General features: G+C 44.9%; 1 protein-coding gene across 8 annotated transcripts in view; it reads left to right on the top strand.

Annotated features, from left to right (window-relative positions):
• Positions 1 to 26556, top strand: part of CASP9 (caspase 9) — a 191539-nt gene that overhangs the window by 59816 nt on the left and 105167 nt on the right. For all 8 annotated transcript variants that reach the window (XR_011204980.1, XM_069240263.1, XM_069240267.1 and 5 more), the window contains exons 2-6: positions 1512 to 1716; positions 5007 to 5090; positions 14405 to 14451; positions 18740 to 18916; positions 19008 to 19097. Coding sequence is in view for 7 of the 8 variants with exons in the window: in XM_069240263.1 (XP_069096364.1) it covers positions 1512 to 1716; positions 5007 to 5090; positions 14405 to 14451; positions 18740 to 18916; positions 19008 to 19097 (603 nt within the window). In the remaining variant the exon portion in view is untranslated. The remainder of the gene's footprint in view (positions 1 to 1511; positions 1717 to 5006; positions 5091 to 14404; positions 14452 to 18739; positions 18917 to 19007; positions 19098 to 26556) is intronic.

Below are 26556 nucleotides of genomic sequence, written 5' to 3'. Positions count from 1 at the left end.
CACAATTGCAAAATGGTGCATTTGGAGATGAGGAGTATGCCTTTCCTCTCTGCATTCCAGACAAACCTCTTGTGTTTTTTTAGTAAAATACTTGACATACAGGCATACAGTGTTTTATAAATAGATTTCCCTTAACCTCTTATCGTTTAGAATTGTTTCAGTGTATGTTATTCACAAGCAAAAGAGTACATTCCTGATGCACGCCCAGCCAGTATCATAGTGACATTTTTCATAAAATACTAACAAAAGAGTTGAATGATTAATTCTCAAAATTAGAAGCACGTTTCTGCCATTAGTCAGGCTGCTTGCCCTCAGTAACATTATTTGTTCTCTTCCCTTTTTGTTTTCCCTATGCAATGTAGAGACAATCGGCCTTTGAGTTTACCAGGGAGTCCAAAGTGACAAGGTCCACGTTCCTGGAAATATAGAAGAGGTGATCCTCCTGTATAAATCCCTCTGATTTCACTTTCTCAGATATCAGTAGTCACAATTGTACAGGAAAAGAATCTATCTAGGCCACAAATTCACACCGTCACCGACAAATAGTCAGCAATAGTCCACCAGAGAGATTACTTTTTGGGCGTAGCAGGAAAAGCACCTTGTGTGCTCTCCCGCTGACCAAACGCACCTAACTCTGTAGAACTCAACTTGCGGGCACCTTGTTAATGTCTGGAATTCTAAGGACAGGAGACAATACCATGCAAGAAAAGGAGAACTTTTGAGCAAAAACCTACAAGTTTGGGTGGATGAAACGGGGATCTCCAGACTTTAATCCTTCCTGAACAACAGATGCTAGCTTGATGAAACATCTGTTGGCACTCCAGCAGACATGATCTTCCATTGTCCGAGACTTAAGACTTTGGACAGTAGTCTGGCCAAACCAGAGACTATATTCACTGGCCTTTTTTGCACACTGCTAATTATGACAGTACTTGTAAGCATATTCAGGGACACTGCTAATTATGACAGTACGTGTAAGCATATTCATGGGCAAAGGCACGTTAATGATGTCTAGTACATTTTGGAGGAATTGTGCATTCTTCGTGCAGAGTTGCAGTGAAATTGCATTATTAAATCATACACAGACGGAACATGGATCAGGGCTTCTCACCTGCCACTAATGTTAGAAACGGAACCACCATTTAAATTGCTTCCCTATAACTACTCTGACAATAATGTGTCCCCGAAAAAAAAAAAAAAAAAACACACACACACACACACACACACACACACTGACTGAACAACTTGGATACTTTACCTTTAAGTCTTAAATGTAAACACAGATTCCTTGTTTTACTCTTGTTTATCCTACAGTGGTTTTTAATGTAGACTCTTCTTCATACCTTTGACAGAAGTGAGTAATGTTCATGACCAATGATGTACAAGCTTGTGGCTCGAAAATAATTGTGTTCTTGTGCTCCTGGACAAGAACTGCATAACCAAGCTTTCAAATTACATTAGCAGGCTGAAGCACCGCTTTTAATTGTATTCTTTTTATCCTTTATCTACAGAGAGCTGGGACCCGTAGAGACCAAGCCAGGCAGCTGGTCATAGATCTACAAACACGCGGGAGTCTCGCTTTTCCATTGTTTGTGGAGTGTTTGGAAGAAACTGGCCAGACTGAACTTGCAGAATTACTGCGAGAAGGATGCAGGAAACAGAAACTGGATCCAATTCACATAAGACCAATTGAAATGCTGATGCCTGCTCCAAAGCGTATGTTTGGTCTGGTCATCATTTCACTAAAACTCTGTTCCTAATGTGTATCTTTGGTTGTGTGTGAGTGAGTTGAGAGATTCTCTGGCTTTTAACCTATCGAAAATAGATATATATATATAGTGGGGAAGGGAAATACCGTGGAAAGTTAAGCCAGATGTAGTCACCTATAAATGTGTCTAATCAACTGTTCACTAGAAACATCAAATTTATATAGATTAAACAATTACTCATGAACACCATGCAGTCTGCCCGGTGTCTACTTTATGATGGGGTTCCTGCACTAACTATATCTGAATAAAGGGTTGGCCTCCTATGAAAAACGTCGAATAATTCACAAAGATAAATTAGCATATTGCAGCTGAAGTGTGGAGTACCCTCACTGGGGATGATCTTAAACAGCTGACTGTTCTCATAGCCACTTACACAGCACTTCGGTTAGTGTGAAATTGCAATTGTAAAACTAAGAATTACCTCGGTTCCCCTTTAAAAAGACTCTCCCAATCATCAATGTGATGAACTTGAGCACAATAATAGCCACGTATGTACTAGATATCTAACTCATGTAAATTGCTTCATGATGTGAATATAAGCAATCAAAAAGGTAATAGTTTTTTCATGTTTTAATTTATTTCAGATGTAACCTCCCTTTCCTATTTTATGGAAATGTTGACTTTTAATCTCTGGAGTTTGGAGATAATAAAGAGCCTATTGTTGGCCTTCATATCTAATTTGTTTTTGGAGGGTATTTTAAAAATATACTATTTATTTCAAGCAATTGTCACGCATAAAAAGGTTCATATATTAAAATATAATTACATTTTATATTTTAAAAAAGAAATCATTATTAATATTTCATGTTATTGGGGTGGAACTGTATGATGTGTTCCCCTTTGAGTGCCCAACTTCATGCATATTGTGTATCATGACTTTTATTTGGCCCAGGCAGCATAGTAAAAGCGTGGACGCAGAGGTCTGGGACTGTTGTGACTGTGTGAAGTTATGGAACTGTTCTGTGATGTGGAAGGGCAGACTAAGCATTCTATTTATGTCAGCCAAGGGCTACTGCCCCTGTCCTTGGTATAGCACATGAAGTGGTAGCAGTATCACATGTTTTAGAATATTAATAGTGTGAGCAGAACATTGTACCTGTGTTACTGAGAGTGAGGCTTACCGGCTACTCTTGTATACAGTTCCTGTGTTATGCATATGCCTAAATCCACTGACATTCGTGTATATGGCTAGTGTATGCATAAGTGTACTGCGCATGGTGGTAGAGCTATGTGTATTCAGTATGAGTACGTTGAATAATACTGAAGCCCCTGGGATCCATTTTGATGACCTATGACCAGGTGTTTTACAAGATGGGGGATGATAACAGCTACCCCAGACAGTGGAAGTGTATTATCTGCAATCTGTTTTGTTCTGAAGGGTATAAATCCAGGCACTGAAGAGGGGAGGTTTAAGAAATAAACCCCATGAAGATTGTGTTAGCAAGGGCCTGCTTATTAATTCTTAATTAATTTCAATGCACCAGAATTTGGTATATGGTTGAAGAGTGGCACTGCAGTTTCTGTGGTTTAAGGTGAGGAAGTTTCTAGGTCATGCCTGCCCTGTTGTCTAACCCTGACTGCTGCTTCATTTGGGACAGTCGGGTGCAGAAACCTTACAATGTGCCACTGCGGTGGGTGCTTCAGTTTGGAGACAGCCCCAGTGCTACCTACTATGACAAGCATCACTGTGCCCAAAGGCAGTGTCTGTAGGACAGCCGAAGAGAACACTTGAAATAAGACTCCCCCCCTCCCCCCCAACCCCAATACAATTTCTGTTTGTGGTTTCTGATGCACTAGATCCACATCCCCATCTAGAAAATGTGTATAAAAGCTGGGCCAAAACCACTTTACTTTGTTCAATATGCAAATCCTTCAAGACGAAGGAAGGGAGTACTCTGCAGAGTACTTAAAGAAGTGCTGTGTGACTAGGACTTCTGTCTGCCTATTTCCCATTGGTGAGGTGGCACCATCTGAAGTCTGGACTTTCTGCTGGAGGAGCTGAGTGTCTGTTTGAGTGCCTAGATACCTCAGAAGGAGAGATGATCCTGGAGGAGAAGCCCTGCATGTCCTAGGACTTGTGGATCATCCACAGGAAGTGGCCTGCTGTGAGTGAACCAGGAGTTGATCATGCTAACGAGGGTCTCCAGCAGTCTTGCATCCAGTTCCTGCCAGGAACCCCTCTGCATAATCACCTTGTCTGCCCAGTTGGGCTGTAGCTGCCTATTTTGCCCTCTGGGGTCTGCACCTGCTGCGAGACAACACAGGCCTGCCTAGCACGGTCTCTGCAAACCAAATGCTTGGTCTACTGTACCACATATTCTGCGCCGGGTGACTACATGCTCAGATATGCAGCCAGGGCCTGGCTCACACTGTGTGCTCCCAGGTTGCTGTCACTCCCTAATGGCAGCTATGCTCCAGAGAGAGCATCAGGAACAGTTGCATACTGACTAGGCCTTCAGGGGTAATAAAACTTCAAAACAGAGTGACCTGAGTTTTCATACGTCTTGTGGGGACATTACAGACTGCAGCTGTGCCTGATTCATGCCTTTCCCTTTACCACTTGTGGGGAACCAGCCATTAGGAGAGGTCTCCCAGGGTGGGCTGGTAAAGAAGGAGGAATCAGGGGGTGAGGGTTGAAAGGGGAAGGTGTTGCAAGGGTCCCTGACTTGTACCTTACATTGAATTGTGTTGTATGTAGAACTGCTGTGTGATTTAAGTATTTTTTTCTTTTTTTTTAAGACCAGCATTGGGCTGGACATTGAAGTAACTCTGTTGATTGTAGTGTTTTGTTCTTGTGCACCCTAATCCACACTCTGTGAGAAGCCTGACGCTCCTTGCCCTTGCTGCTCTGAGAGTCAAGTGTAGAAGGGATTGCACTTGGTCCAGTTTGCAGAACCATAGTAGGATGGACCCCAGGAAACCATTGGAAATTAACCTCATCCACCATGGTTGGGGCCCAATAGCCACTTGTACCTGTGGCCCACAGAATTAAGTTTGAAAAAAGTGCAATTACCAATGTGTCTGATAGAATGCACTGTATGGATACAATTTTCTTGTAATCATTCCTTGTGGTCAGTCAGCAGTGATCCACTCGGGCATTCGCAGGACAGACTGTCTGCATTACATATAACTCATTTGTGATGCATTTATGTATTTGGGTGAGCAGATCCAGAGGACAGGATTGCTTAGGTCTTTTAATAATAATTTTGTTTTGAATTTCTGTGTTTTATGTAACAGATGACATGATGTCCAAAAAGGAGTTACCCTACCAGAGTGCTTCCACACAACTTCGTGAAACCCAGCGTATTAAGGAAGCTAAAGGTAAACTTTAAAGCTCTGAAATTTGAAAGTGTTGGCTGATGTACACTTATCACTGAGGCTTGGTAATTTCAAGTAGCGTATCATTCAAATTTAAGGTTGCGTAGCCTGTAAACGTTGTTATTGTCCTGTTTTTAGAGGGTGTTTACTCATCTTAAATGCCTTTCTTCAATCAAGGTTTAATATTATTGGTGATGCTGCATGAATCCAAATGAAAAAGCACTTATTACAAAGCTAATTTTATAATAAATCCTAATCTCTAGTATGAGATTAACTGCCGTTTTGCATGTTCTGATATTCATCCACGTTACTGGGTTGGACCTTGGCCATACCTGGCAGAACCTTTGACCTTTTGTATAACATTTGGTCTTTGGACCCAGAAATGCTGTAACCAGTCTGGGGTGGCTTCTGTGCCATCTAGACAGGATCTGGCTTGGTAGATTGGGCTAAACTATTCATAGTTGAGCAGGATCAAGTCTGATTTGCATAGAGCTGTCTGAAGTGGCAAGGTGTGTGAAAAATGATGACTTGGAATGTCGCAGTGGCTGAAAATGTTGCAAGCGTTTCACCCGCCACCTTTGTTTTTTCCCCGGTATGATGCTGTAAGTGCGATGAATATGCGGAGTCATGGGTCCCGTGCAAACTGTGCCTCGGGCCTCATGATGCACCTCACTGATGAGGCCAAACTATGCTGAAATCGATCTAGTGTTGCTTATGTTACCATCCTAAGAGGCTCTGTCTGTTCCACTCAGCAGTCCCAAGTCTGATTGGCATAGGGTTGTCGCTGTCTGAAGTGGCAGAGTGGACATAAAATGATGGTTTGAAATGTGGCTTAAGCAATTACTGACTTTTGCAGGCATTCCACCCTTATGTTTGTGTTTATCTCATGGCTCCACCAAGCTTGATTTCTTCCTCCTCTCATATTGTTTTTTAACTCTTCTGAAATCGCCTATGCTTCCCTTCTTTCTCCCTCTCCTGCCTTCCTTGCCTTCTCGTACATCAGTATTGCTCTTTCTCCCCATTACCTGTTACACATTTCTCCATTCCTTTTATTCTTGCTGTATTTCACTTTCCATTTGCCTATACGTTCCTCTTCTTGTCTCTTTCTATGCACCTCCCTTCTTGCTACAAGCTTTTCCTCCTTACGATGTTTCTGCCCTCTACTCTTACTGAGTCTTTCCCTCCCTGTTTGCTGTTTCTTCCTTCTCTTACTGTCTCCCTCCTTTCCCTCTGCTCCCAGACTCCATCTTTACTTACTTTTATTTTTTGCTGCAATTTAAAAAACATTTTTTTTTATCAGTACCCAAGATAGTACACATGCAAATTTATCATTCCAAACATTCATATTACAATGTGCAAAGGAGCATTCACCCTACTCTACATCGACTCTGCGATTACATTACCTATTGGCTAACCATTCACCCAATATTCCCCATGTGGCTTGTCCCTTTCTTCTCCGTCCCTTCCCTTTTCGTTCGTACAATGCATGTTTCAACTGATATATTGCTAGGAGGCGATCTAACCAGCTTTGTAATGTGGGGGGTTGTTGATCCAACCATGCAGAGGAGAGACCGAGTCGATACACAGACATGATTGCAAAGATAAACTTAGAGACACGTGGCTCAATTGAATCCGATACCCCGAGTATCACAACTCCAGGGGTTAGGTCAACTTCTAGTCTGGCAACATCTTTAATGAACTGCTCAACCTTCTTCCTCAGAGTCAACAGCTTTGTACAGGTGGCAAACATATGGATTAAATCCGCTCCACATAACTGACATCTTGGACAATGTATCCCCTCTACCGACCCCACTTTAATATCTTCCCTGGGGTGATATACAGATCAAAAATAATTTTATAGTGTTGTGCCTGGAGGGATGCTGAAATCAGGGTACTACACCCTAGCCCAAGAGATTCATAAGAATCCAATTCTTCCACATTAAGCTTAACACACCACTTTTTACTATACTTCGCCAAGTCCTCAGGTAATTCATCATTCAATCTGGCGTAGACTGACCTTATCGTGATCTTGTCACTGGAGACCATTATCTCTAGCAAAGAGCACTTTGCAAAACCTGCTGCCCCACCAGTTTTCCTATGGATAAAATCCCTTGTAGGTATTTAAAAAAAACCTTTGGGCCAAACCAAATATTTCACGCAAATTCTCAAATGTATTCATTATAGATCCATCAAAGAAATCACCTTGTCTTTGTATCCCCTGTCGATTCCAGCTTGCCATAAGATTATCTCTGAATATCTCGGGGAGGAGAGTATTATTCATAATCAAAGTATAATAATTATATCTGCCAAGCCCAATTCTCTTCCGCCAAGGGTCCCAGCATCTAAAAGCAGCATTTAGCACTTTAAACCGAACCTTCTTAAAATAGCTGGGCTCAAAAATGCCAAGAGTGCCCCATTAGCAGCAGGACCGATTAATAATTCATAGATATTCGGAACATACTCTTCACCCCTTGCCGGGCTACTATTTGTAAACAAGGGATGCATATACTGTAATGCAGCTGCCATCTGGTACAGCTTAAAATTAGGAAGAGGCCACCCACCCTTCTCCCTAGGTAGTGTCATATATTTACTAGCTCTCCTAATCTTACCATATGACCAGACAAACCGCATTATAAGTTGATCCAGCATCAAAACCAGGATTTCTCAAACTCTAGTGGAATAGCCTGAAATAGATTCAGAACCTTAGGAAGAAACATCATCTTTATCATATTACACCGCCCCATAATTGTCATATGTAAGTTATTCCATCTGCCGAGATTATGTCTAGCACTATTAACAATTGGCATAAGGTTATTCCGGATGATTTACTCTACTTGTGATCGAATATCAATCCCTAAATAAACTACATGATCTACCCTTAGTGTATCCGATGATCTGCAATGCTCATTTAATACTATTTGAGTCTTATCTTTATTAGGTGAATAGCCAGACACTGCCCCAAAGCTTTCTGCAGCCCTCTCAGTTTCCTTGAGGGCCACATACGGGTTGACAGTAATAACTGCAATATCGTCTGCGTAAGCCAAAATTCTTGTACCCCACCCATTGCGGGCCACCGGCTGAATATTTGCATTATTTTCCAAATATCGCAGGAAAGGATCTAAATATAATGCAAATAATAAAGGTGAACACGGGCATCCTTGCCGTGTACCCCGCTCAATCCTGAGATCATTTGAGTAGTCACCACATATCTGTATTCTAGCACTTGGGTGTTTATACAGGGCCTTAACTGCTATGATAAATCTTTCCCCCAGACCGTATATCCGCAGAGTTTCTCACAGATATTCCCAGTTGACTCTATCAAATGCTTTCTCAGCATCCAGCAGAACCATAGTCATGGACTCCTCTGCTACATATGTGGCATCAAATAATGCTATCACCCTTCTAATGTGATCAGTTGTGTCCCTGCCAGGGACAAACCCATGCGGATTATGAGTTACCAATTTGCTGATACAGGCAGACAACCGAGTCGCAAGTATTTTAGTATAAGCTTTCGCATCACTATTTATAAGGGTAATTGGGCGATACAAGCTTAAGCAAAGCGGATCTTTACCTTTATTTAAAAACACTACTATATTAGCGGTGCCCCAGGACGGTGGGGGATTACCCCCTTGCTGTACTTGAATTAGCACCTTCAACAACACTAGTAAGAGCATGTTCTTAAAGTGTTTATATAATTCAAGAGGAATACCATCCGGGCCTGCAGCCTTCCCATTCGGGAGCCCTCTGAGCGCATCCTCCAACTCCTCCATTGTAACCTCCTGTCCTAGTGCTATTTGCTCCTCTGGGGTATTCCAACCACCCAGAGTTTCGCTCACCCACCTACTATCGGGTTGCTCCATACCAGTGGTAGCGGCACTATATAGTTCTATATAGTACTCCTGAAAAGCTTCCCTGATTGCATTGGGGCCTGTAACTATCAACCCTGCCTTATTCTGCACTTTTGAGACTGAGCCAATAGAGGCCCTTTTACGGGCCTGCGCTGCTAAAATATGCCCCACTTTCTCCCTGTATTTGTAACACTCCATTTGCCTTGCCAAATATTTTTCCGCTACCCTTTCCACTGAACAGTTATCTATTATCATTTTGGCTATTGCTGTCTGATGTAAAGCATACTCAATATTTGCGCCATACTTAATCGCTCTGATAAGTTGCTCTTCTGCTTCCTGCAATTTTCTCATGAGTTCCTGAAACTGGGCTTCTGCCTGTTTGTCGTCTTACACTGAAGCCGAGTGTTTCACAGCCTTTAATGTATCCCACACTATCTCAATTGGAGCAGTTCCCATATTGAAACCCCCAAATTCCTTCAAACGTGTGCTGATATGCTGTATATACAGGGGGTCGTTCAGCAGAGCTCTCTCAAACATCCAGCTCTTCCTAAGTCTCTGCCAATCCTTTATCTTAACCTCCAACAGCAGAGAATTGTGATCTGCCATAAACCTGGGGTATAACTTGATCTCCAATACCTCTAGGAATATAGATGAGACAAGGAAATAGTCTAGCCGTGCAAACTTCCTATGGGGAGCTCAGAAATATGTATATCCCGGGTTTGACCATTTCAGTGTTGGCCATACATCTATCAATCCAACTTCCCTTTGCATATTCTTGAGGGCCTGAAAAACTCTGGGTTTGCATCCCGGGTAGCTTTTCTTCCTAACATCTCTTAAATTCTGCGGTCCATCCCATGACCCATTAAAATTTAGATTACCACATACAATATACGAGGCGGGCCATACTGCTAGTTCTGCAGAAATAAAATCAAATAATGACGGATCGTCATCGACCAAGCCGTACAATTAAAATAGAGTGAATCTTACATTACCCAATAGACATTCCATGAGCATCCATCTCCCAAACAGATCCGCTTTCCTCTGGGTGACAACACATTTAGAGTTACTTGCCAGGATGGCGACCCCCTTTGTTTTAGACTTTTGCTCAGAGCACCCTGGCAGACGCAAACCCAGAGTCTCCAGCAGAGTTTTATCTGACTTTTCTTTGTGTTTCTTGCAGACAATAAATGTCCGCTTTTAGCATTTTCAGATCACCTGCCGTTTTTCTCCTCTTGCGGGGATTATTTAGGCCACATATATTTATAGATGCTATCCTGAGTACCGCCATATAGATATCTCAAATCGATTTCGCATGTCTAAATCGCCCTTATTAGTTATCAACTCTCTATTCTTACAGCAGTACTTATTTCTCCATTTCTGCCCCTTTGATTCCGTCTTCATTCCAGGTACTCCGAGCACTGAGACAGATGGTACTTGGTAATCATATCTTTGGTTGCATTTTCTTGGGTACCAAATTTTCCTTTTTCCCCCCTCCCCATGGCATCTCGCCCCCTCCCCCACCAACCCTACCCCTTCCTCCCTCACCCCCTCCAACCCCTCCTCCCCGTCTGTGCTGCACCACTCCTCCTAGCCACCCTCCTCCCCGCTCCCTCCCTTGAATCTCGCTGAGACCTCCCTTCCCCACCCCCACTCTCCCCACCCTTCGGAGCAATCAGACCAACGTTGGCCTGAATGTTGGTGCCACCCAGGTGCATACCGCAGGCCCACCCCAAATTGCCCAGCTTATCTCCTTTAAGAACCCCCTACATTCTTAACTAACACTCACACCAAGAGGCTAAGACCTCACTTCTTACTCATTATACCGCTTTAAGCCCCAGCAGGTACTCTTTTGCCTGAAGCTCAGAATTAAACAATTTAACTTTTCCATTAACCTCTGTCTTTAAACGAGCGGGGGCCAACAAATAAGCCTCCCCTCCTTTGTCCTGAAATGGATTGATCAACTGCCGTAGCCTCCATCTTCGCTCCACGGTAACATGACAATAGTCTGGTCGGGTAAAAAAAGTAACCCCCTTCACACAGCGTGGGGCACCTGGGCAGGCTTTTTCAAATATAGCCTGTCTTAACAAAAAATTACCAAAAAAGACTAATATGGCTCTAGGATATTTAGATTCCACTTTGCGATCACCCTCTCGCCGTACTCCAGGAAATCTGTGTACCCTTTGGACCTCAGACTCCTAGTCCCAATTGATAAACTCCAGGAAGGCATATTGCAACAATTTAATCATTTATGCCCTGATGTCATTCCCCTCTACCCCTTCTCCAATGCCTAAAAAGCGTAAGTTATTCCTCCTCTGCCGATTCTCCTGGTCTTCGAGTTTCCACATAATATCAGTCAATTGTCCATCATGCGCTATACTCTGTTCTTTTAGGACCTCAACGTCTACCTCCACCGCCATCATTCGTTCCTCCATTGTATTTAATTTTTCTTCGATTTCTATACAAGACTTCACCACCTTGTGAACAGTTCCTTGCAGGCATTTTGTGGCAATCCAAGCCCGACGACTCTCCACCCTTGTCTCTGTTTGCAGCTCCTTAATCGAGTCATTGACTGTAGCATTTCTGAATCTGTACTAGTGGTGCCAATACTAAGATCCAGACAGCCTACCCACCCGTCAGCACCCCTGTCAGCCTTAAATTGAACATCAGGGGTGCGCACCTTCGCTGTACCCATCAGGTTAGTTCCTGAGAAGTCCCATTTAAGTGTCTTACTACTCTGAGCTGAAAGCTCAGTTCCACCACTGAGACCACCCCGCGTTTTTAAGCAGTTGCGCCGCCGCCGTTGCTGTCGTACAGTAGATTCCACGGTTGATGATACGCTCCCTGACTCGGAGGATATACCACCTCCTGTTTCACTCTGATAGCAGCTATTGCTGGTAGCATCTGAATCCTCAGTTAGAGAATAAAATTTATCGCCACCATCCTTAGACCAATCATGACCTTTCTTCCTCACTCCATTGTTTTTGGCTCCTGCCACAAGACTTTGGACCATGTAACTTGAGTCCCCCTCGCACACCACGGGAGGGATATCAGCTTCCCCTTGAATAACCTGTACGCTGACATTATAATCTACAGGTGGTGGTTGCATACTTTGGCTGACGGGCACATTAACTTCCTCATTACTTGGAGCTTTGGGTCTTCTCTGTTGCCCAAAGCGCCTACCGGGCCGCCATCGGCACCTTGCAGCGCAATCAGGAGAGAGCCATTCTCATTAAGTATTTGCCTAGCGCTTTCAGGGCGTGCCCTCTCCCTACTGATTAACATATGGTTTTCTTTTAGCGCCGATTGGTTGTCTGCTGGAGGGGACTCGACGTGCTCAGAACTGTATTCTTGCATCCTTCCAGTCAAATAACACGTAATAGTAGGCTGTAATTTATCCTTCCTCCTGATATCTGATGGGGGGGGGGAATGCCGGCACTGTTCTTAGCATCCTTAGCAGCCCCAACTGTAGTTTTTCCGCTCAATTTCACCGCTGCCGATATAGGACGTCTGCTTCCGGGGACGGAGTCCGCATTGACTTTCCCCATTTGCGCCTTCGGGGCCCCCTCCCCTTTTTCACCAGGATTTCGGCTACTTTTTGGTGCCATGCTTACTTTAAAGGCACTGGGAAGCATGTCACAAAATTTGCAGAGCCTCGTTGACAAAAATTCCATGCTCCACGCAAACAGTCTGAGAGCATTAGTCAATAAACAATGCTCTGTTTTCAGAGAGTCCTGGCCATACATGTCCAGTTGATCTGGTCCTAAAGTAAGCACATTAAACCTTGCGTTGAGCCCCCCTCCCCCGCCGGGCGTTATTCAATCGGTTAAATATTCTCCTGCTGCACCATACCTGTTTGCGTTGCCCTCCTCATGTTCTTACTCACACCCGGTCGGCAAATGCAGCGCCGCGCCTCTCTGCTCCTCGGAGGGTGGGGCTGCACTCCAGGATCTACACATTGAGTCGCCGCTGTAGAGAAGGAAAGAGCAGGAGGAGGGGGCGCACACACATTAGTCCAGCATTGCATCTTCTCCAGCTACGATCTACTACTCCGCTGCTGTCGGCGTCTGGGGTGGGCGGGTACCAATGGCCGTCAGCTACGTGGCCACCATCTTGCTCCACTCTTACTGACTCTTTCCCTCCCGGTTTGCTGTTTCTTCCTTCTCTTACTGTCTCCCTTCTTTCCCTCTGCTCCTAGTCTCCATCTTTACTTACTATGTTTCCCTTTCCCCATTTCTGCCTTCCCTGATCTCACCCTTCCCTCTTGCTAAACCTCCTACCCTCTTGCTGTATGTCTTTTTTGTCTATCTCTCCTCTTTCACTGTAACTCTCTCTCTCTCTCTCTCTCATCTACTCTGTCTCCCACCCCCTCTTACTGTGTGCGTCTGATCCCCCATCCTTGTTTCACCGACTTTTGTTGTTTATCGTTCCCTCACCCCTTTCTGCGTGTGCTTCTACTTTTTGTGGGTATGTGTTCCTCCACTATATCTCCCCTTCTCTGTGTCCTTGTCACTTCTTATCCCAACCCTCATGCCCTTTCTGTCTATCATTTTATGTTTGATTATTGTATCTCTCTTCCCTCCCATGCAGTTTGCCGTATTCTCTTCTCCTTGGTCGGTATTGCCATCGTCTCTTGCAGCTTCTGTCCCTCAACTTTTTTGTCTCACTTTTCCCTTTATTGTGTATGTGTGTTTGTCCCCACTCATTCTATCTCTCTTCAACACACTTTCTGTCTCTTCCTGTTCTCCCTTCAGTGCCCCTGACATGTTTCCCTTTGCCTCCTTACCACTCCCCTCTCACTTTGTCACTTTCAAGTTCTTCCTTCATTCTTCCTACACTTTCTATAATATTGATCTTTTTCTGCTGTCACTGTGTCTCTCTCACTCTTTGTAAACTCTCCCTTCCTCTTTATGCGTATTCTTCTCTACTCTTTCTCTTGTTCTTTTTGTTCTAATTTTTTCTCCTCTCCTTTGTTAGTTCTCTCTCTTTCAGTTCTATACTGTACCATTCATTGTCTAACCACATCTTTTATCGTTCTGTCTCCATTCTTTGAATCTTATTTATTATATTCCTCTCTTTTCTGGTAGCTCTTCCTTGCAATTCAGTCAATTTCTGTCACCATTCTCTCTTCCTGTTCCCCTCTGTCTCCACATCCTGTATTACTTTTCATTCCTTCTGTTGTGTTGTATTTCACTTCTTTATGCCTCAGTGTCACTTTGGTGCTCCAACTCCTTCTTTGAATGCACCCCCATTGTTTATCCTTCCTTTGTGTAGTTTATGCCTTCTATTTCTCTTATGGATTGCCCCTCCATTTGTAACCTAACATCTAACTTCCACCACTGTTTTGATCAAATTATTTTGCCTATTCCATCTTTAGTCCTGTATCACTTGCAATCCTTTTTATGCAGTCACTTAATGATGAATTGTGTGGAAAAAAACATATTGAAACAATATTCTGTATTCACCCTGCAGGTGCTGGTGATGTTATTGAAGGGAATAACAGAAAGAACAGCGACAAGGTATATCTCTACCTTTTTTAAAAACTATGTTTATATTTTGGTGTTTACATTTATTTCATCAATCGGTAATCTTCATAAGTACAAGTTAGTAACTTTATAAATTCTTGTAATCCTATTTCCCCCTCACCTACAGACTCTTGGGAACCCTGCATCATGCAGTCTTAAGATTGAACCGAACAAAACTCATTAAGGTTAAAGCCTGGGTGCCCACGACCATGCCTCTCAGATGCATAACACATGGATTTGAAAGAAGGCACAAAAGGACGTAATTGGGTTGTAATTGCCCATCTTGTCAAATAGAGGTGTTCTCCAGTCTCTCACAAGTGATGGTTCAACAGAACTCAAGACCATCATTAATCTCCCTTCACAATCATTTTCAGTTGCATGCATTTTTTTTACATAGACTTCACATGAATGGTAACATTGTAAAGAAACTGATAAAAACACAGAATAATCACTCTTGAAACAGGTACATTATAGTAAACACTCAGTGTGTCAATGGCACAATAGCTTTATCTTGCTGCAGGGATGGGAATCATAAGACTGGTGTACTCTCTTGTTAACTCAGGATTTGGAAGTAACCATGCAAAGGCACAAAGAGATTTTTGTTATTGAACAATTTAGAAGGTGCATCAGAATTCCAGTATGTAGGTGCAAAGGATGGTTCACGAATCAACAGCAGTTTCACGCTCCAAACAAATCTAAAGCTCCCTAACTAATCCGTAACCGGAGTCCTTTAAAGATAGTCCTGGAAGAGGCTGAAGAAGAGTTTGACAGATGGAAGAAAATTCTTTGAAGTGATGGTGCAGAAGATGTTCCAAGTTCTGCCAAAAGCAGAAAACTCTTGAAGATGAATAATCATCCAACTTGAAGATTGTCTCAGCTGGAAAATCAAGAGCAGAGATGAAGAGCAGAGGCCAAGAAGAGGCTTCCTCTCTTCTACAGAAAGGAAAACCGAGTACCTGTCCCTGGGTGTGGATATTATAGACTCAAACCTACAGTAGACACTCAAATATTGGGATCCTTGAATCTTACAGTAGATCATCAAATCACAGAACGTCAACTCCTACAGTAGATCCTTGAATCTCACTGTAGCCTGCATCTTGCATGGGACATGCTATCATGACATTTGGGGAGCCCTCAGGGGGACAGGATTGGTTAAGCAGATGATGGGGGCTCGCAACTGGGCAACTTTCATGTGGTCGCCACAATCCTGGGCAGCATGACAACTTTTACACCAGCCCAAACAACATCTTGAGTGGCAGTGCCCTGAACATGTGATGGAAAGGATAGCCAATAAAGCCCAGGACCAGAAGTGGATGGCAGAGGTGGCAAGCCCCACTGACAACCCTTGGCAATACCTTGACACTCCTTCATTGGATCGTATACATCAGTAAACATTGAGCACTGAATGTTGGTTGGTCATCAGGTGGAGGACAGACAAAAGAGATAGACTATTGTGAGGAATTTATGTTCCTCCTACGTTCATTAAACCTTTCGTCAAATTTGGAGCAAAATTTTACAGCATCCTAAGGTAGGATGGGGAAAGTAGAATTGCCCAGAGGTCTAACTGAATATAATTTTTTTTAGAGAGGCTTGAGTAAACCAGTGCTTCCTTCTTAATGAATGCCCATAGAATAATATTTACAAAAGGCATGTGGAATAGCAGAGTGTGCACGTTATAAAGCTGCGTTACACTTAACATCGTATGGTGCTAAAAGGTCACTGAAACTACAGTGGTTCTCCCGGAATAAACATGAATGTCCAGCAAGGGGTAAATGCCCTTACGTCTTCAGGTCAAGGATCAAGCAGACCTGAGATGGACAGTGGCTTAGACGTCGGACTGTTTAGAGATGACCTAGAGTATGTGAATAAATGCCAATTTTACTTCCTAATAGCCTTCTTCCCAACCAAATAATGATTGGGAACCCACCTGATATCCAAACAGATAAACAAAGCTGAGTAATGTTGGGGCAGGAGTGTGTCCTGCATGGTTTACAGATGTTTTCCTCTGCAGTGAGTGCCCGACTGAATGTATCTGGTATCCTGATTTTTACCCTATCCTCACCCTAAACTATGGCATGCACAGGCCTCTCCTTTTACAAGCGTAAGGTCGTGGACCTGTCCTTTAACCTGCAGAGGCATACTATGCATGCTGTCATTACACAAACAGTGGATCACTGTCCCTGTTGTGGGTTTAGTACATGCAGCATACCACATCTTATGAACCCTTGTTGTGGCCAGATCTTTTTTTTTCTGTGTCACTGGAGTGGAAGCCTATTGGCCTAGTCATGTAAAGTTCAGCTTCTACACACATAATTTGCGCCCGTTTTTCGTTTGGAATCTCATGCAGTGATAGGTTGCTCTATTTTGCACAATGTTTGGTAGGTTTGGCTTAGCATACAATCCTGTAGATGTTTGAAGTTTTCCTATCTTTAATGCTCAGTTTGCACACATTAGCATTGCCTTGCTGTGCTTGCGGTGATCATCCAAAAATTATTTTTGCATGCAAAATGTGATTGACTACCATCACCAGCTCATTGTGCTGTGCAGTGGCCTGGGAAACTTGTTAGTTTATGTGGACCTTGGTGTAGTTTTTTTACATTGTTTGCAGAACATTATTTGCTCTTGCAATTAAGACGTAATCATGGCACATACAGAGATTCACTTAGCAGGTCACTTAATTCCAAACTGGATATTTACACCTGACAGACAGGGTCAGTGCGGGTTCCTGTAGAGAGAACCTTAAAATGGTCAGCCCACTTGTCCTCCAAACCCCCACAACCCTAGCATCATGTGCACAAGCTGTAGTTTCTCTTTGTTCTTTGTTGGCACAGATTATTTTAAGTAGCCAGAAACATCAACTATGCTTGTTGATGATGGCTACAAAAAGGAGTCATCCCCCACTCCAGTCCTTGCCCCTCATGACCAACTTATCCTTGCTGTAGTAAAATCCTGCATGGAGTACTAAAATCCCATCTATGCATGTATTCCCACAGACGTCCTTGATAGCCTCCAGTGAAAACAATGCAGGCTACACCATCTTTCCCTAGCTTATAAATGCACAGTTCCCTTGCTGTCTATTTCTTTCACTGATTCCCAATTAAAGACAGAACGCCATTGCACACTTGCAACAGTGTTTGCAAAGACCTGCATGGACACATCTGTGACTACCTCTGCACATTGTTTTGCATCCACAAACTGCTCATGTTAATTGGGTCACTCTCCATCATCCTGATAGCCATCTGACTGCCTGGTCACCTTTATCCACATGATTAAGTTTTCACACTAGAACTGTCTCTCATTCACTTCAGACTTGAAGATACTGTCTTACGGTTCTGTGAAGGACTGGAAACAACTTGTTTTAGTCTTGAGTGCCATAGCTACTTACTGGTTTCAGCACAGCAACCATAGACACCTGTACCCGCCAACATTCCTGCCTCCCAAGAGCCCTGGAGGGGCTGACAGGCAGTGTAAGAACTGTACAAAACCTGAAATACAGTATATGAAACATGTTTTTGTAACCTACATCCCAGCTTCCCATCTCCTCTTCCAGATGTATAGTTTTAAATTGTAGAGGACTGACTACAGCCTATTCCTCTGCATTGCTGTAAATGAACTGACTAAGGTCATTAGAAAATGGGTCAGAATGTAGCCAATGCAGATTTTGGGCGGTGTGTTTCCCAACAGAAAAATAATGTTATAGTCGAACAGTGTGGAAAAATTCAGATTCTTATTTTTTGAATACCCTGAGCCTCCAGGTCCCTTCTAATTTGCTGAATTCGGAAGTCGTATAAATGGAGAAAGGACCTGTAAAACATAAAACTCACAGAGCTTATTCACAGTAGGTTTTATGTTTAAAAAGATGTTGAGTGGTGCTGCAGATTCATTTCTTCTGCAGGGAGGCTGGCTGCTGCAAGAAGATGAGTAGAGCATGTTTTGTATCAGTCTTGTCTGGTCCTGTTCTTGTATTAGATGATCTTTTGGGAGAAGGATAGCTAACATATGAAACGTTATTGAGGAATAATTTTGTCTCTGTCCTTTCTGACTTTAAAAAAAAAAAAATCTTGGGCAACAGACAAAGAGGGCTGTGTAATAGTACCAGTTTGTTCTAGTGGTTCTACTTTTCTGTCAGTGTGAATCTGAGCAGAGTCTGATTTCTATCTGCCAATTTCTTCTTTGGCTCTTGATTAAACTGTACTTGTTTTGAGGCAGTGGGGTGGAGGAGGGTGTTTGCCTTTAAAAGCCTGCTTGTGTTTAACTGTCCTGTTTTGCTCTTTTCTTGTAGGTTTATATCCTGGAGGCGGATCCCTGTGGGTTCTGTTTGATAATAAATAATGTAATATTTGAAGAACACACTGATCTGTCACCTCGAAATGGGTCAAACATAGACTGTCAGAAATTACGGAATCGGTTTACTGCCTTTCATTTCGAAGTTCTAATTCGTGAAAATCTGACAGGAAAGGTAGATATCTAAGAATCTTTTTTTATCTTTGTGGTATCCGTGTTTCATTTTTGCCAGTTTTACTATAAGATCTTTATATTTTCTTGTTTAGGAAATCCACAAGGAGCTACAGACTTTGGCCGCAATGGACCACAGTCAACTGGACTGCTGTGTGGTTGTAATTCTTTCTCATGGCTGTGAGGTAGGAAGTTTGAGCGAGAAGGTTAGCTGTCTCTTTACATAATTTGTTTCACAATCATATGGTCTGAGACATGCTTTGAAAATATATTCTCTTGGGATGGCGCCAAACAGTGGTCTAGTTGGATCGAATGCATTATATACAACGCAGTTTGATAATCATGGCTTCAATTATATGAAGATATAATAAAGAAAAAAACAGATGTTGCACAAATATAAAATAAGAAATAATCTATACATATGACCAAAGAAAAGTTGCCTAAAATAATTCCCAGGTACTCTTTTTTTTGTGAAAGTAAAAAATATGTTGTCTCCACCTGAAATTACTTTTTTGCACAATTGTTTCAGATACACTACTGTGATTTTAGTGAGAGATTGTAATTTGTTTTGAAAAACAGTTCTGAAAACACTGTTGTGCTCTCACTTCTAAGCCTGATATAGCGTTTGTTTTGTAATTCTTTATTGAACATATAATCAAAGCATAGTCAAGGAAAGAGGCATATCCAGTACAGCAAAGTGAGAGGCATCAGTCATGGATGCATAATCTGAGCTCAATAATCACAAAAGGTGTGGGGTAGTAGGAACAGGGGGTAAGACTGGGTTAGTCTTTAACCAGCTCCTGGTTGCATTAGGTTGCTTTAGACGGAACTGTACGGAACTAACGGACTACAAAAAGCATGCTCAGCTACTTCGTGGCAAACTTCGAGCAAGAGGATACCCGGATCACCTATTGAGGAGAGCAGATAAACGGGCCCGTGTGAGCCCCAGAGAGACTCTACTGCACCCAAGCAGTCGAAGCAGTAAGGGGAACCCCTTGATCTGTGTGACCACATTCAACCCAGCGTCCAACATGATCAAAAAGATAATAAATGAAGACTGGAAAATCCTCACCTCTGGTGGTCTCCCTTTTGAGATCCCCATGAATGCCTACAGAAAGGCAAAAAGCATCCGGGATATGATCGTGCACACCCGCCCTCGGATAAATCCCACCACAAGCAGACAGAAGACCCTCTGGGACCTTCCCCCTCCCAAAGGACATTACCCTTGCGGCAATTGCAGTGTTTGCACCTTTACTAAGAAAACCCTCACACTTGACTTGGGATTACAAACACCCTGGGAGCTTAGGCAACTAACGAACTGCAACAGTAAAAATGTGGTGTATATGATCACATGCCCTTGTGACAAGAAATACATTGGGATGACGACACGAAGAGTGGGCACACGCATCTGCGAGCATAGAAGCACCATCCGGTGCAAAAGAGATGCCACAAGACTCACAGAGCACTATATCTCCAGCAATCACCATCCTCCTTTCTGCTAGCACACTATGCGTCCTTAGCTCTCTTTCTTCTCCTTGTCCCCTCTTGCTAAACCCTTAATCTCCTCAGAGTGTGACTACAAGCGAAACCCCCCCCCCCCCGGTTCTAGCCAGACCAGAGGCAATACGCCCCCAGCTCCGGGGTAAGTCACAATTGCATGCGTGTGTGAGTGCATTTTTTCATTTTCTCACTGATTGCTGTGTCGTGTGCTGTGGTTTGCCACCTCTCTTTCACTCTGAATTAATTGTGATTTATTTATCATTTACTATAGGCCTACCCCACCGTGAACTACCTGTTCAGGTAGGACACACACTTTCACTTTGAGCACCGTACTTATTACAGGTGCTCCGACCCTGACGAATGCCCCTGACCCACCAGCACTTAGTGAGGGCAGAAACATGTTGGTCATGTTCAACCCCTTTTAGACTCCAAGAGACATTATCCTCTAACGAGCCTTCCCCCTTAGTTTTAGTCTTACCAACATGCACCACCATTAAAACTAACAAGAGCCACCGGTGACATGTTAGGTAATTTTATTATTCACCCCCTCTGGATCACTGTAACTATCCAGTCAATTCAATTTCAGCACTCCCTCTGGTTCTTTTAACCAGAGGTCGAGTCCGCCTGAGTAGTATCATCTTACTTAGGTGGGGCTAGGTGGTCATATGATGAAGCAAGACACTATTATGTGTGTGAGACCACCTAGTCCGTAAAGGAAAATCCCCTGCTACTCCTGTGGGGCAACACAGCACCCCCTATCAAGCAACCTAATGCAACCAGGAACTGGTTAAAGACTAACCCAGTCTTACCCCCTGTTCCTACTATCCCACACCTTTTGTGATTACTTAGTTTCTTTTGGGAGGCGGTGTGGGTTAGCCTTGCTTCCCTTGCTCTCTTTCTGTGTATTTGTAATCTGAGCTCAAGACATGGCAATATAATGACACGTCGTATGCGGCTGCTTGGGACCCAATTCTGAGAGGGCAGATTGGAAGACAAACTAGTCGGGGGTGTATGCGGGGAGGGTAGGGGGCATGAAACAGCTCCTGTTGCAGTGAGGTGCAATTGTCTCGTCTGCTGGGGTGAGGTGGTGACTGTCCCAAAGTCTGCCTAGACGCAGGGGGAAAGTGCGCCACCCATCATCAGGGCGAGGGGAAAGAAGCTCGATGGAATGGGGTAGAGCATTGCTGAACAATAGTAGGGCCCTGTGTAGTGTGGTGGTAGGGGAGGAGTGAGGGGACCAACCAAGGGCCTGAGGAATATCTGGATACCTTATAATACACTAACAGGGGGACCTGGAAGGACTGGTTAGGCTGTGCAGTGGGAGGGAGGTAAGGGCAGAGGGGGAAGGGAAAAAGAGAGTGGGGGGAAGGGGGCCAGAAAAAGGAGGGAGAAAAAAGGGGCCGAGCGAGGGATGAGGTGGGAATTGAAATGGCCAGGACAGGTAGGGCATGGATGTATGGAGGCAGGGGTAATAGCGACTGGCAGCAGTGTACAGTCTTCATCAGTCCTTGGTCGATTTTAGTTATGGCGCTCAGGTGTTTAGGAAGACATCATCTTTGTCTTGTAAATTATAGATGGTACGTTCATATGTTGCCGTCTGGTACATTGCTCTGAGCCATTCATCATGGGTAGAGGGTGTTGGGAAGCGCCAGTGGCAAAGGACGCTGATTTTAGCCGTAGCGAGTGTAGTGTGGCGTAAGCAAGCTTGCAGGCGGGTCAGCTTAGGTATGTTCGCGGTCTCGAGTAAGAAGATCAGGGCACACAAGAGTGGGACCTGGAGAAGAAGGATCTCTCACAGTGATCTTCCCACCGCCTCCCAGTAGGGCGCAATTGGGGGGCAGTCACAAACAATATGTACCAAGCTGCAGTGGGCATTAGGGCAACGCCAACATTGGGAATGGGACAAAAGGCCTGCCGCTCTCAGTTTAGCCAGAGTCCAATACCAATCATGGAGTGTTTTGAACAAACAGAATTTCATGTGCACTTCCCTGGCTCCATGGTCACGGGCCTCTAAGAGTTCTGCCAATTCTTCAGTGTTGAATTCTGTGTGAACTTTCGCTTGCCAGGGGATACGGAGCGTGCTTAAAAGGAGCAGGGAGAAAAGATGGCGAATCAAGAGTGCATGGAGGCCCAACACCACCGCATGATATTTACCCCACAGTCGCAGATAAGAGAGCACCGGGGAGGACGGTAGGGACCATGGGCGGGTCCCCAGACATTGATTGAGGTAGTGTTGTAATTGTATGTTTTTCCAGGTTTGGCGCAAGGGGATGCCATATTCTTCACCTATTTGGCAAAATATTGGAGAGTCCCGTCAACCATAATCTGTCCCAAGTGTTTGATATGCATTGCCCCAGATTGGCGCGTGCTCATGGAGTTACGCATCCATGCCTTACAAGCGATGGACGCGTTGCCACAATTTCACCATCGCTTGTACTACCGGGTGATCAGCCTTGATTCTGGCAGGTCCAGTCCATGTGGGCTACGCCGGAGGGTACGTTCTATTTGGACCCATTGCGACTGGTCTACCATCCCTGGAAGCAGATTGCTAAGTTGCCAGAGATGAAGGGATAGTGCATAATGTTCCAAATAGGGGAAGCCGATGCTGCCACAAGAACAATGAGCCATCAGTTTAGCACTAGATAAATGGGGTTGCACCGATCCCCAGACGAATGAGCGGATACTGCGATCAATGGCTTGCAAGGTGGGGAGCAGAGTGAGTAGGGGGTAGCATGCCAAGGACGTAAGTGAAGCAGGGCAAAGTCACCATCCACACTGCTTGCACCCTGCCCCACAGGGAGAGACCTAGTTGCAACCATTTCACAAAATCCCTTTGGGTGCATTCGACCAGCGGGTCCAGGTTATCAGCCATAATGTGTTCCAGGTCTCTGTTGATATAGATGCCCAAGTACTTAAATCGAGACTGTGTCCAGCCAACAGGGAAAGCTGCAACTTCCGCTTTGGTGGTGAGGTGGGATATGGACAATGCCTTGCTTTTGTCCCAGTTTATCTTGTATCCCCATAATACAGCAAATTCGCTGAGGAGGCCCCGAAGCTTCGGAAGAGAAGGCTGGAGATCGGTAAGGGTGAGCAAAACATCATCAGCATATAGGCACACCTTGGATGTGGCCCCAGGGACAGGGATGCCCAAGATAGCTGGACCCTGTCACTTGGCAGCTGCCAGCAGTTCCCTGGCAAAAAGGAATAGGAGTGGTGAGAGGGGGCACCCCTGTTGGGTACTGTACTTAAGGGAATGGGATCAGATACAAAACCTCTGCAGATCACCTGTGCTTTGGGGGAATCAAAGAGCCAACAAGCCTTAGTTATGAAATCGTCACCCAGTCTAAAATGGTGTAGGACCCGATAGAGGTACCACCACTCTATTCTGTCAAATGCTTTTTCCGAGTCCAGGGACGGGGCGAGGGCTTTGTCAGGTAGGTCTCTGGTGGACCAGAGTGTATAAGCGAGGGTGCTTAGTTGGTTCCTGGAGGAGCAGCCAGGCATGAACCCCACGTGTATGTGGTGCATGAGGAACGAGATGATCCTCCGCAAACAGGCAGCCAGTATTCCGGACAGAATTTTAGTATCGCCATCAAAGAGGTAGATGGGTCTGTAACTGCTACATAGTAAAGGGTTCTTATCTTGTTTGGAGAGGACCATTATGGTCGCGCTGTTGGAAATGGGTCCAAGAGTACCGGCTGAGGTCGCGTCTCGAAAGGCCTCATATAGTGAGGCCACCACGTGTTCACCTGCCCATTAGTAGAATTCCACTGGGAATCCGTCTTCGCCCAGCGCTTTGTTGTATGAGAGCTTGGTAATGGCCTGTGCAATTTCATCATTACTAATCTCGCCCTGCAGCAAGTCTCTGCCCTACTCTGCAAGTTTGCGCTGGCGGAGTCCTGCCAAAAAATACAGTGAGGGTCTTCCAATGTTTCGGGAATGTAAAGAGCCCGATAAGTCAGCAAACTCACGGACAATATGCTGAGTGTGGGTGAGGATGCTGCTGTTGGAAGCCTGCATAGCCGGGATGGCAACCGCTGCTTCCTGTTGGCCCAGCTGCACTGCCAAAACACGACCCGCATTCTGCCCATGTTCACAGTGGTGCCCTCTCAGTCTCTAGAGAGCATATTCAGTTTTAGAGCTTTAGAGGTGTAGAGGGTGTTGAGATCCATCTTGGCTTACTTCAGCTTTCAGCGATTTAGTAGAAAAGGGTCTGTGGTGTATAGGCACATGTGATTTAATATCTGTGCTTCCAGGTCTGTTTGTTGGGAGCATTGGTGGGCCCTGGCGAGAGCTGCATCTCTCATCAGTCTGCCCGTGAGGGTCGCTTTTGTGGCTGCCAACAGCGTTCTAGGGGAGGAGGCCGAACCCTTATTGTCTGGGAGATATGTGGAGACGTGGGGTCGTAGTTGGGTTTTTCCTGAGGGGGGGTGGGGGAGGGGGGGGGGGTTAGCGTGAAACATTCAATCTCCATGGCTCGCGTCCCGGGGAGGTGAGCCCCAGGTCCAAAGTGAAGAGGACTGGAGAATGATCCTAGAGTGCAGCCGCTAGGAGACGAGAGTCGCAAAGAAGGGCCACCATCCTCTGAGATGTCAAGAAGTAATCAATCCTGGATTGGGTGCAGTGAAACGTTGAATTGAAGGAATATTCCCTGTCCCGTGAGTGGGACATGGATCGGTCAAGCCATGGTTGGCTAGTATGTCGTGAAAGAGGGCTCTGTCTGCCTGGTTAGAATGATCCAGGGGACCCAAGCGGTTGAGGATAGGATCAGGAGCGAGGTTCCAGTCCTCATCCGGAAGATAGTGTGAGGCCCCAATTTCAGTGAGGAGGCAGTTGAGAAAAAGAAAAAAAAGAACTCTTGTTACCGGTGGGGCATAGCTCGAGCCGAGACAGAGAACCCTGTCGCATATCTTAACTTTGACTAGGAGGTAACGACTCTGGGTGTCTGACCATGTTTTCAAAATAGTGAGGGGTAAAGACGTCCGAAAGAGAATGGTGACGCTGCACCTCCGACTTAGAACAGATGCGGAGGCGGGCAGGCAGCTGCTATAAATCAATTCTCCCAGCCAATCAGAGAGCAGTTTGTCAGATTCCAATTGGGACAGATGCGTCACTTGCAACAGGGCAAAGTCTGCCCTCTGAGACTGCAGGTAGGCCAATATCTTCTTCCTCATGATATAATGAGTGAGGGCGTGGACATTCCACGAGACAACGGTCAGGTTGGGGGATAAGCTTGTGGGGCCATCCTGCGACATCCGGGCAGTCAACTGAGTGGTCTGTAGTGAAAGTGAAGGTTCTGGGATGAGCAGATGAAGTGTGAGACCCGGGCGGGGGGAGGAGATCAAATTAGAAGGACCCGGGGTGGTGTCCCTCAGTACCCAAAGGGGTAGACAAATGCTGCCGACAGACAGGGGCAGGGTGGGGATTCTTTGGTGTTATAGGGATGTGGGGTGTGGTGGGGGGAAGGGGTAAGGTAAACAAGGATGGAGAAGCAAGGGGGGTACCGGCAGAAGGCATTGGGTGAGAAACACAAAGGTAGTTATGGACCAGAGGGAAAACCCAGTACTGGTCAGGAACTGTTAAATGTGGACCTAAACTTGTGTAACCCACTTGCCGGGGGCAGTTGAGAAAGTAAGCTCGGGGTAGCAAGCAGCGGCGGCACCTGACCCCCTGGAGTGGTACCTCAGCATGGAGGCCGAGGGTGTCGATAGCGTGCCCGGCAGGACGTGCATGGGGGCTTAAGTGTGGGGGTGAGACTCCCAGACTCCACAGAGGTCTGGATTCCATAGAGCAGGGTGGTGAGAGTCTACACCCCTTAAGACCATGGTGAAGGCGGTCGCTGTGATGGGTAGTCTGGAGGTGCTAGTGGCTGACCATGGTGATCCTGAGTGAACTACAACAACGGTCAACAATTAAGTCATCACCCCAATGTGGGTGAGAGGGCAGGTACCATAGATCACAATCCGTGATCCTGCCATAGCAATCAAAATCAGTAACAGTACATAGAAAACCAAGCTGGCTTAAGGCAAGAAATAATCACAATGCTCGCTTGACATCAGCGCTATACGTTGGACCATAGTATACTTATCCGGTCCGGGGAAGTGATGTCTCACCATGGTCATCGCTGTAGCAATGTAGACTATT

This window comes from Pleurodeles waltl, chromosome 6 (genome assembly GCF_031143425.1).
Source record: "Pleurodeles waltl isolate 20211129_DDA chromosome 6, aPleWal1.hap1.20221129, whole genome shotgun sequence".
NCBI lineage: Eukaryota > Metazoa > Chordata > Amphibia > Caudata > Salamandridae > Pleurodeles > Pleurodeles waltl.
Note: the sequence above shows the minus strand (reverse complement) of the source record. Positions and strands in the feature narration are given on the sequence as shown.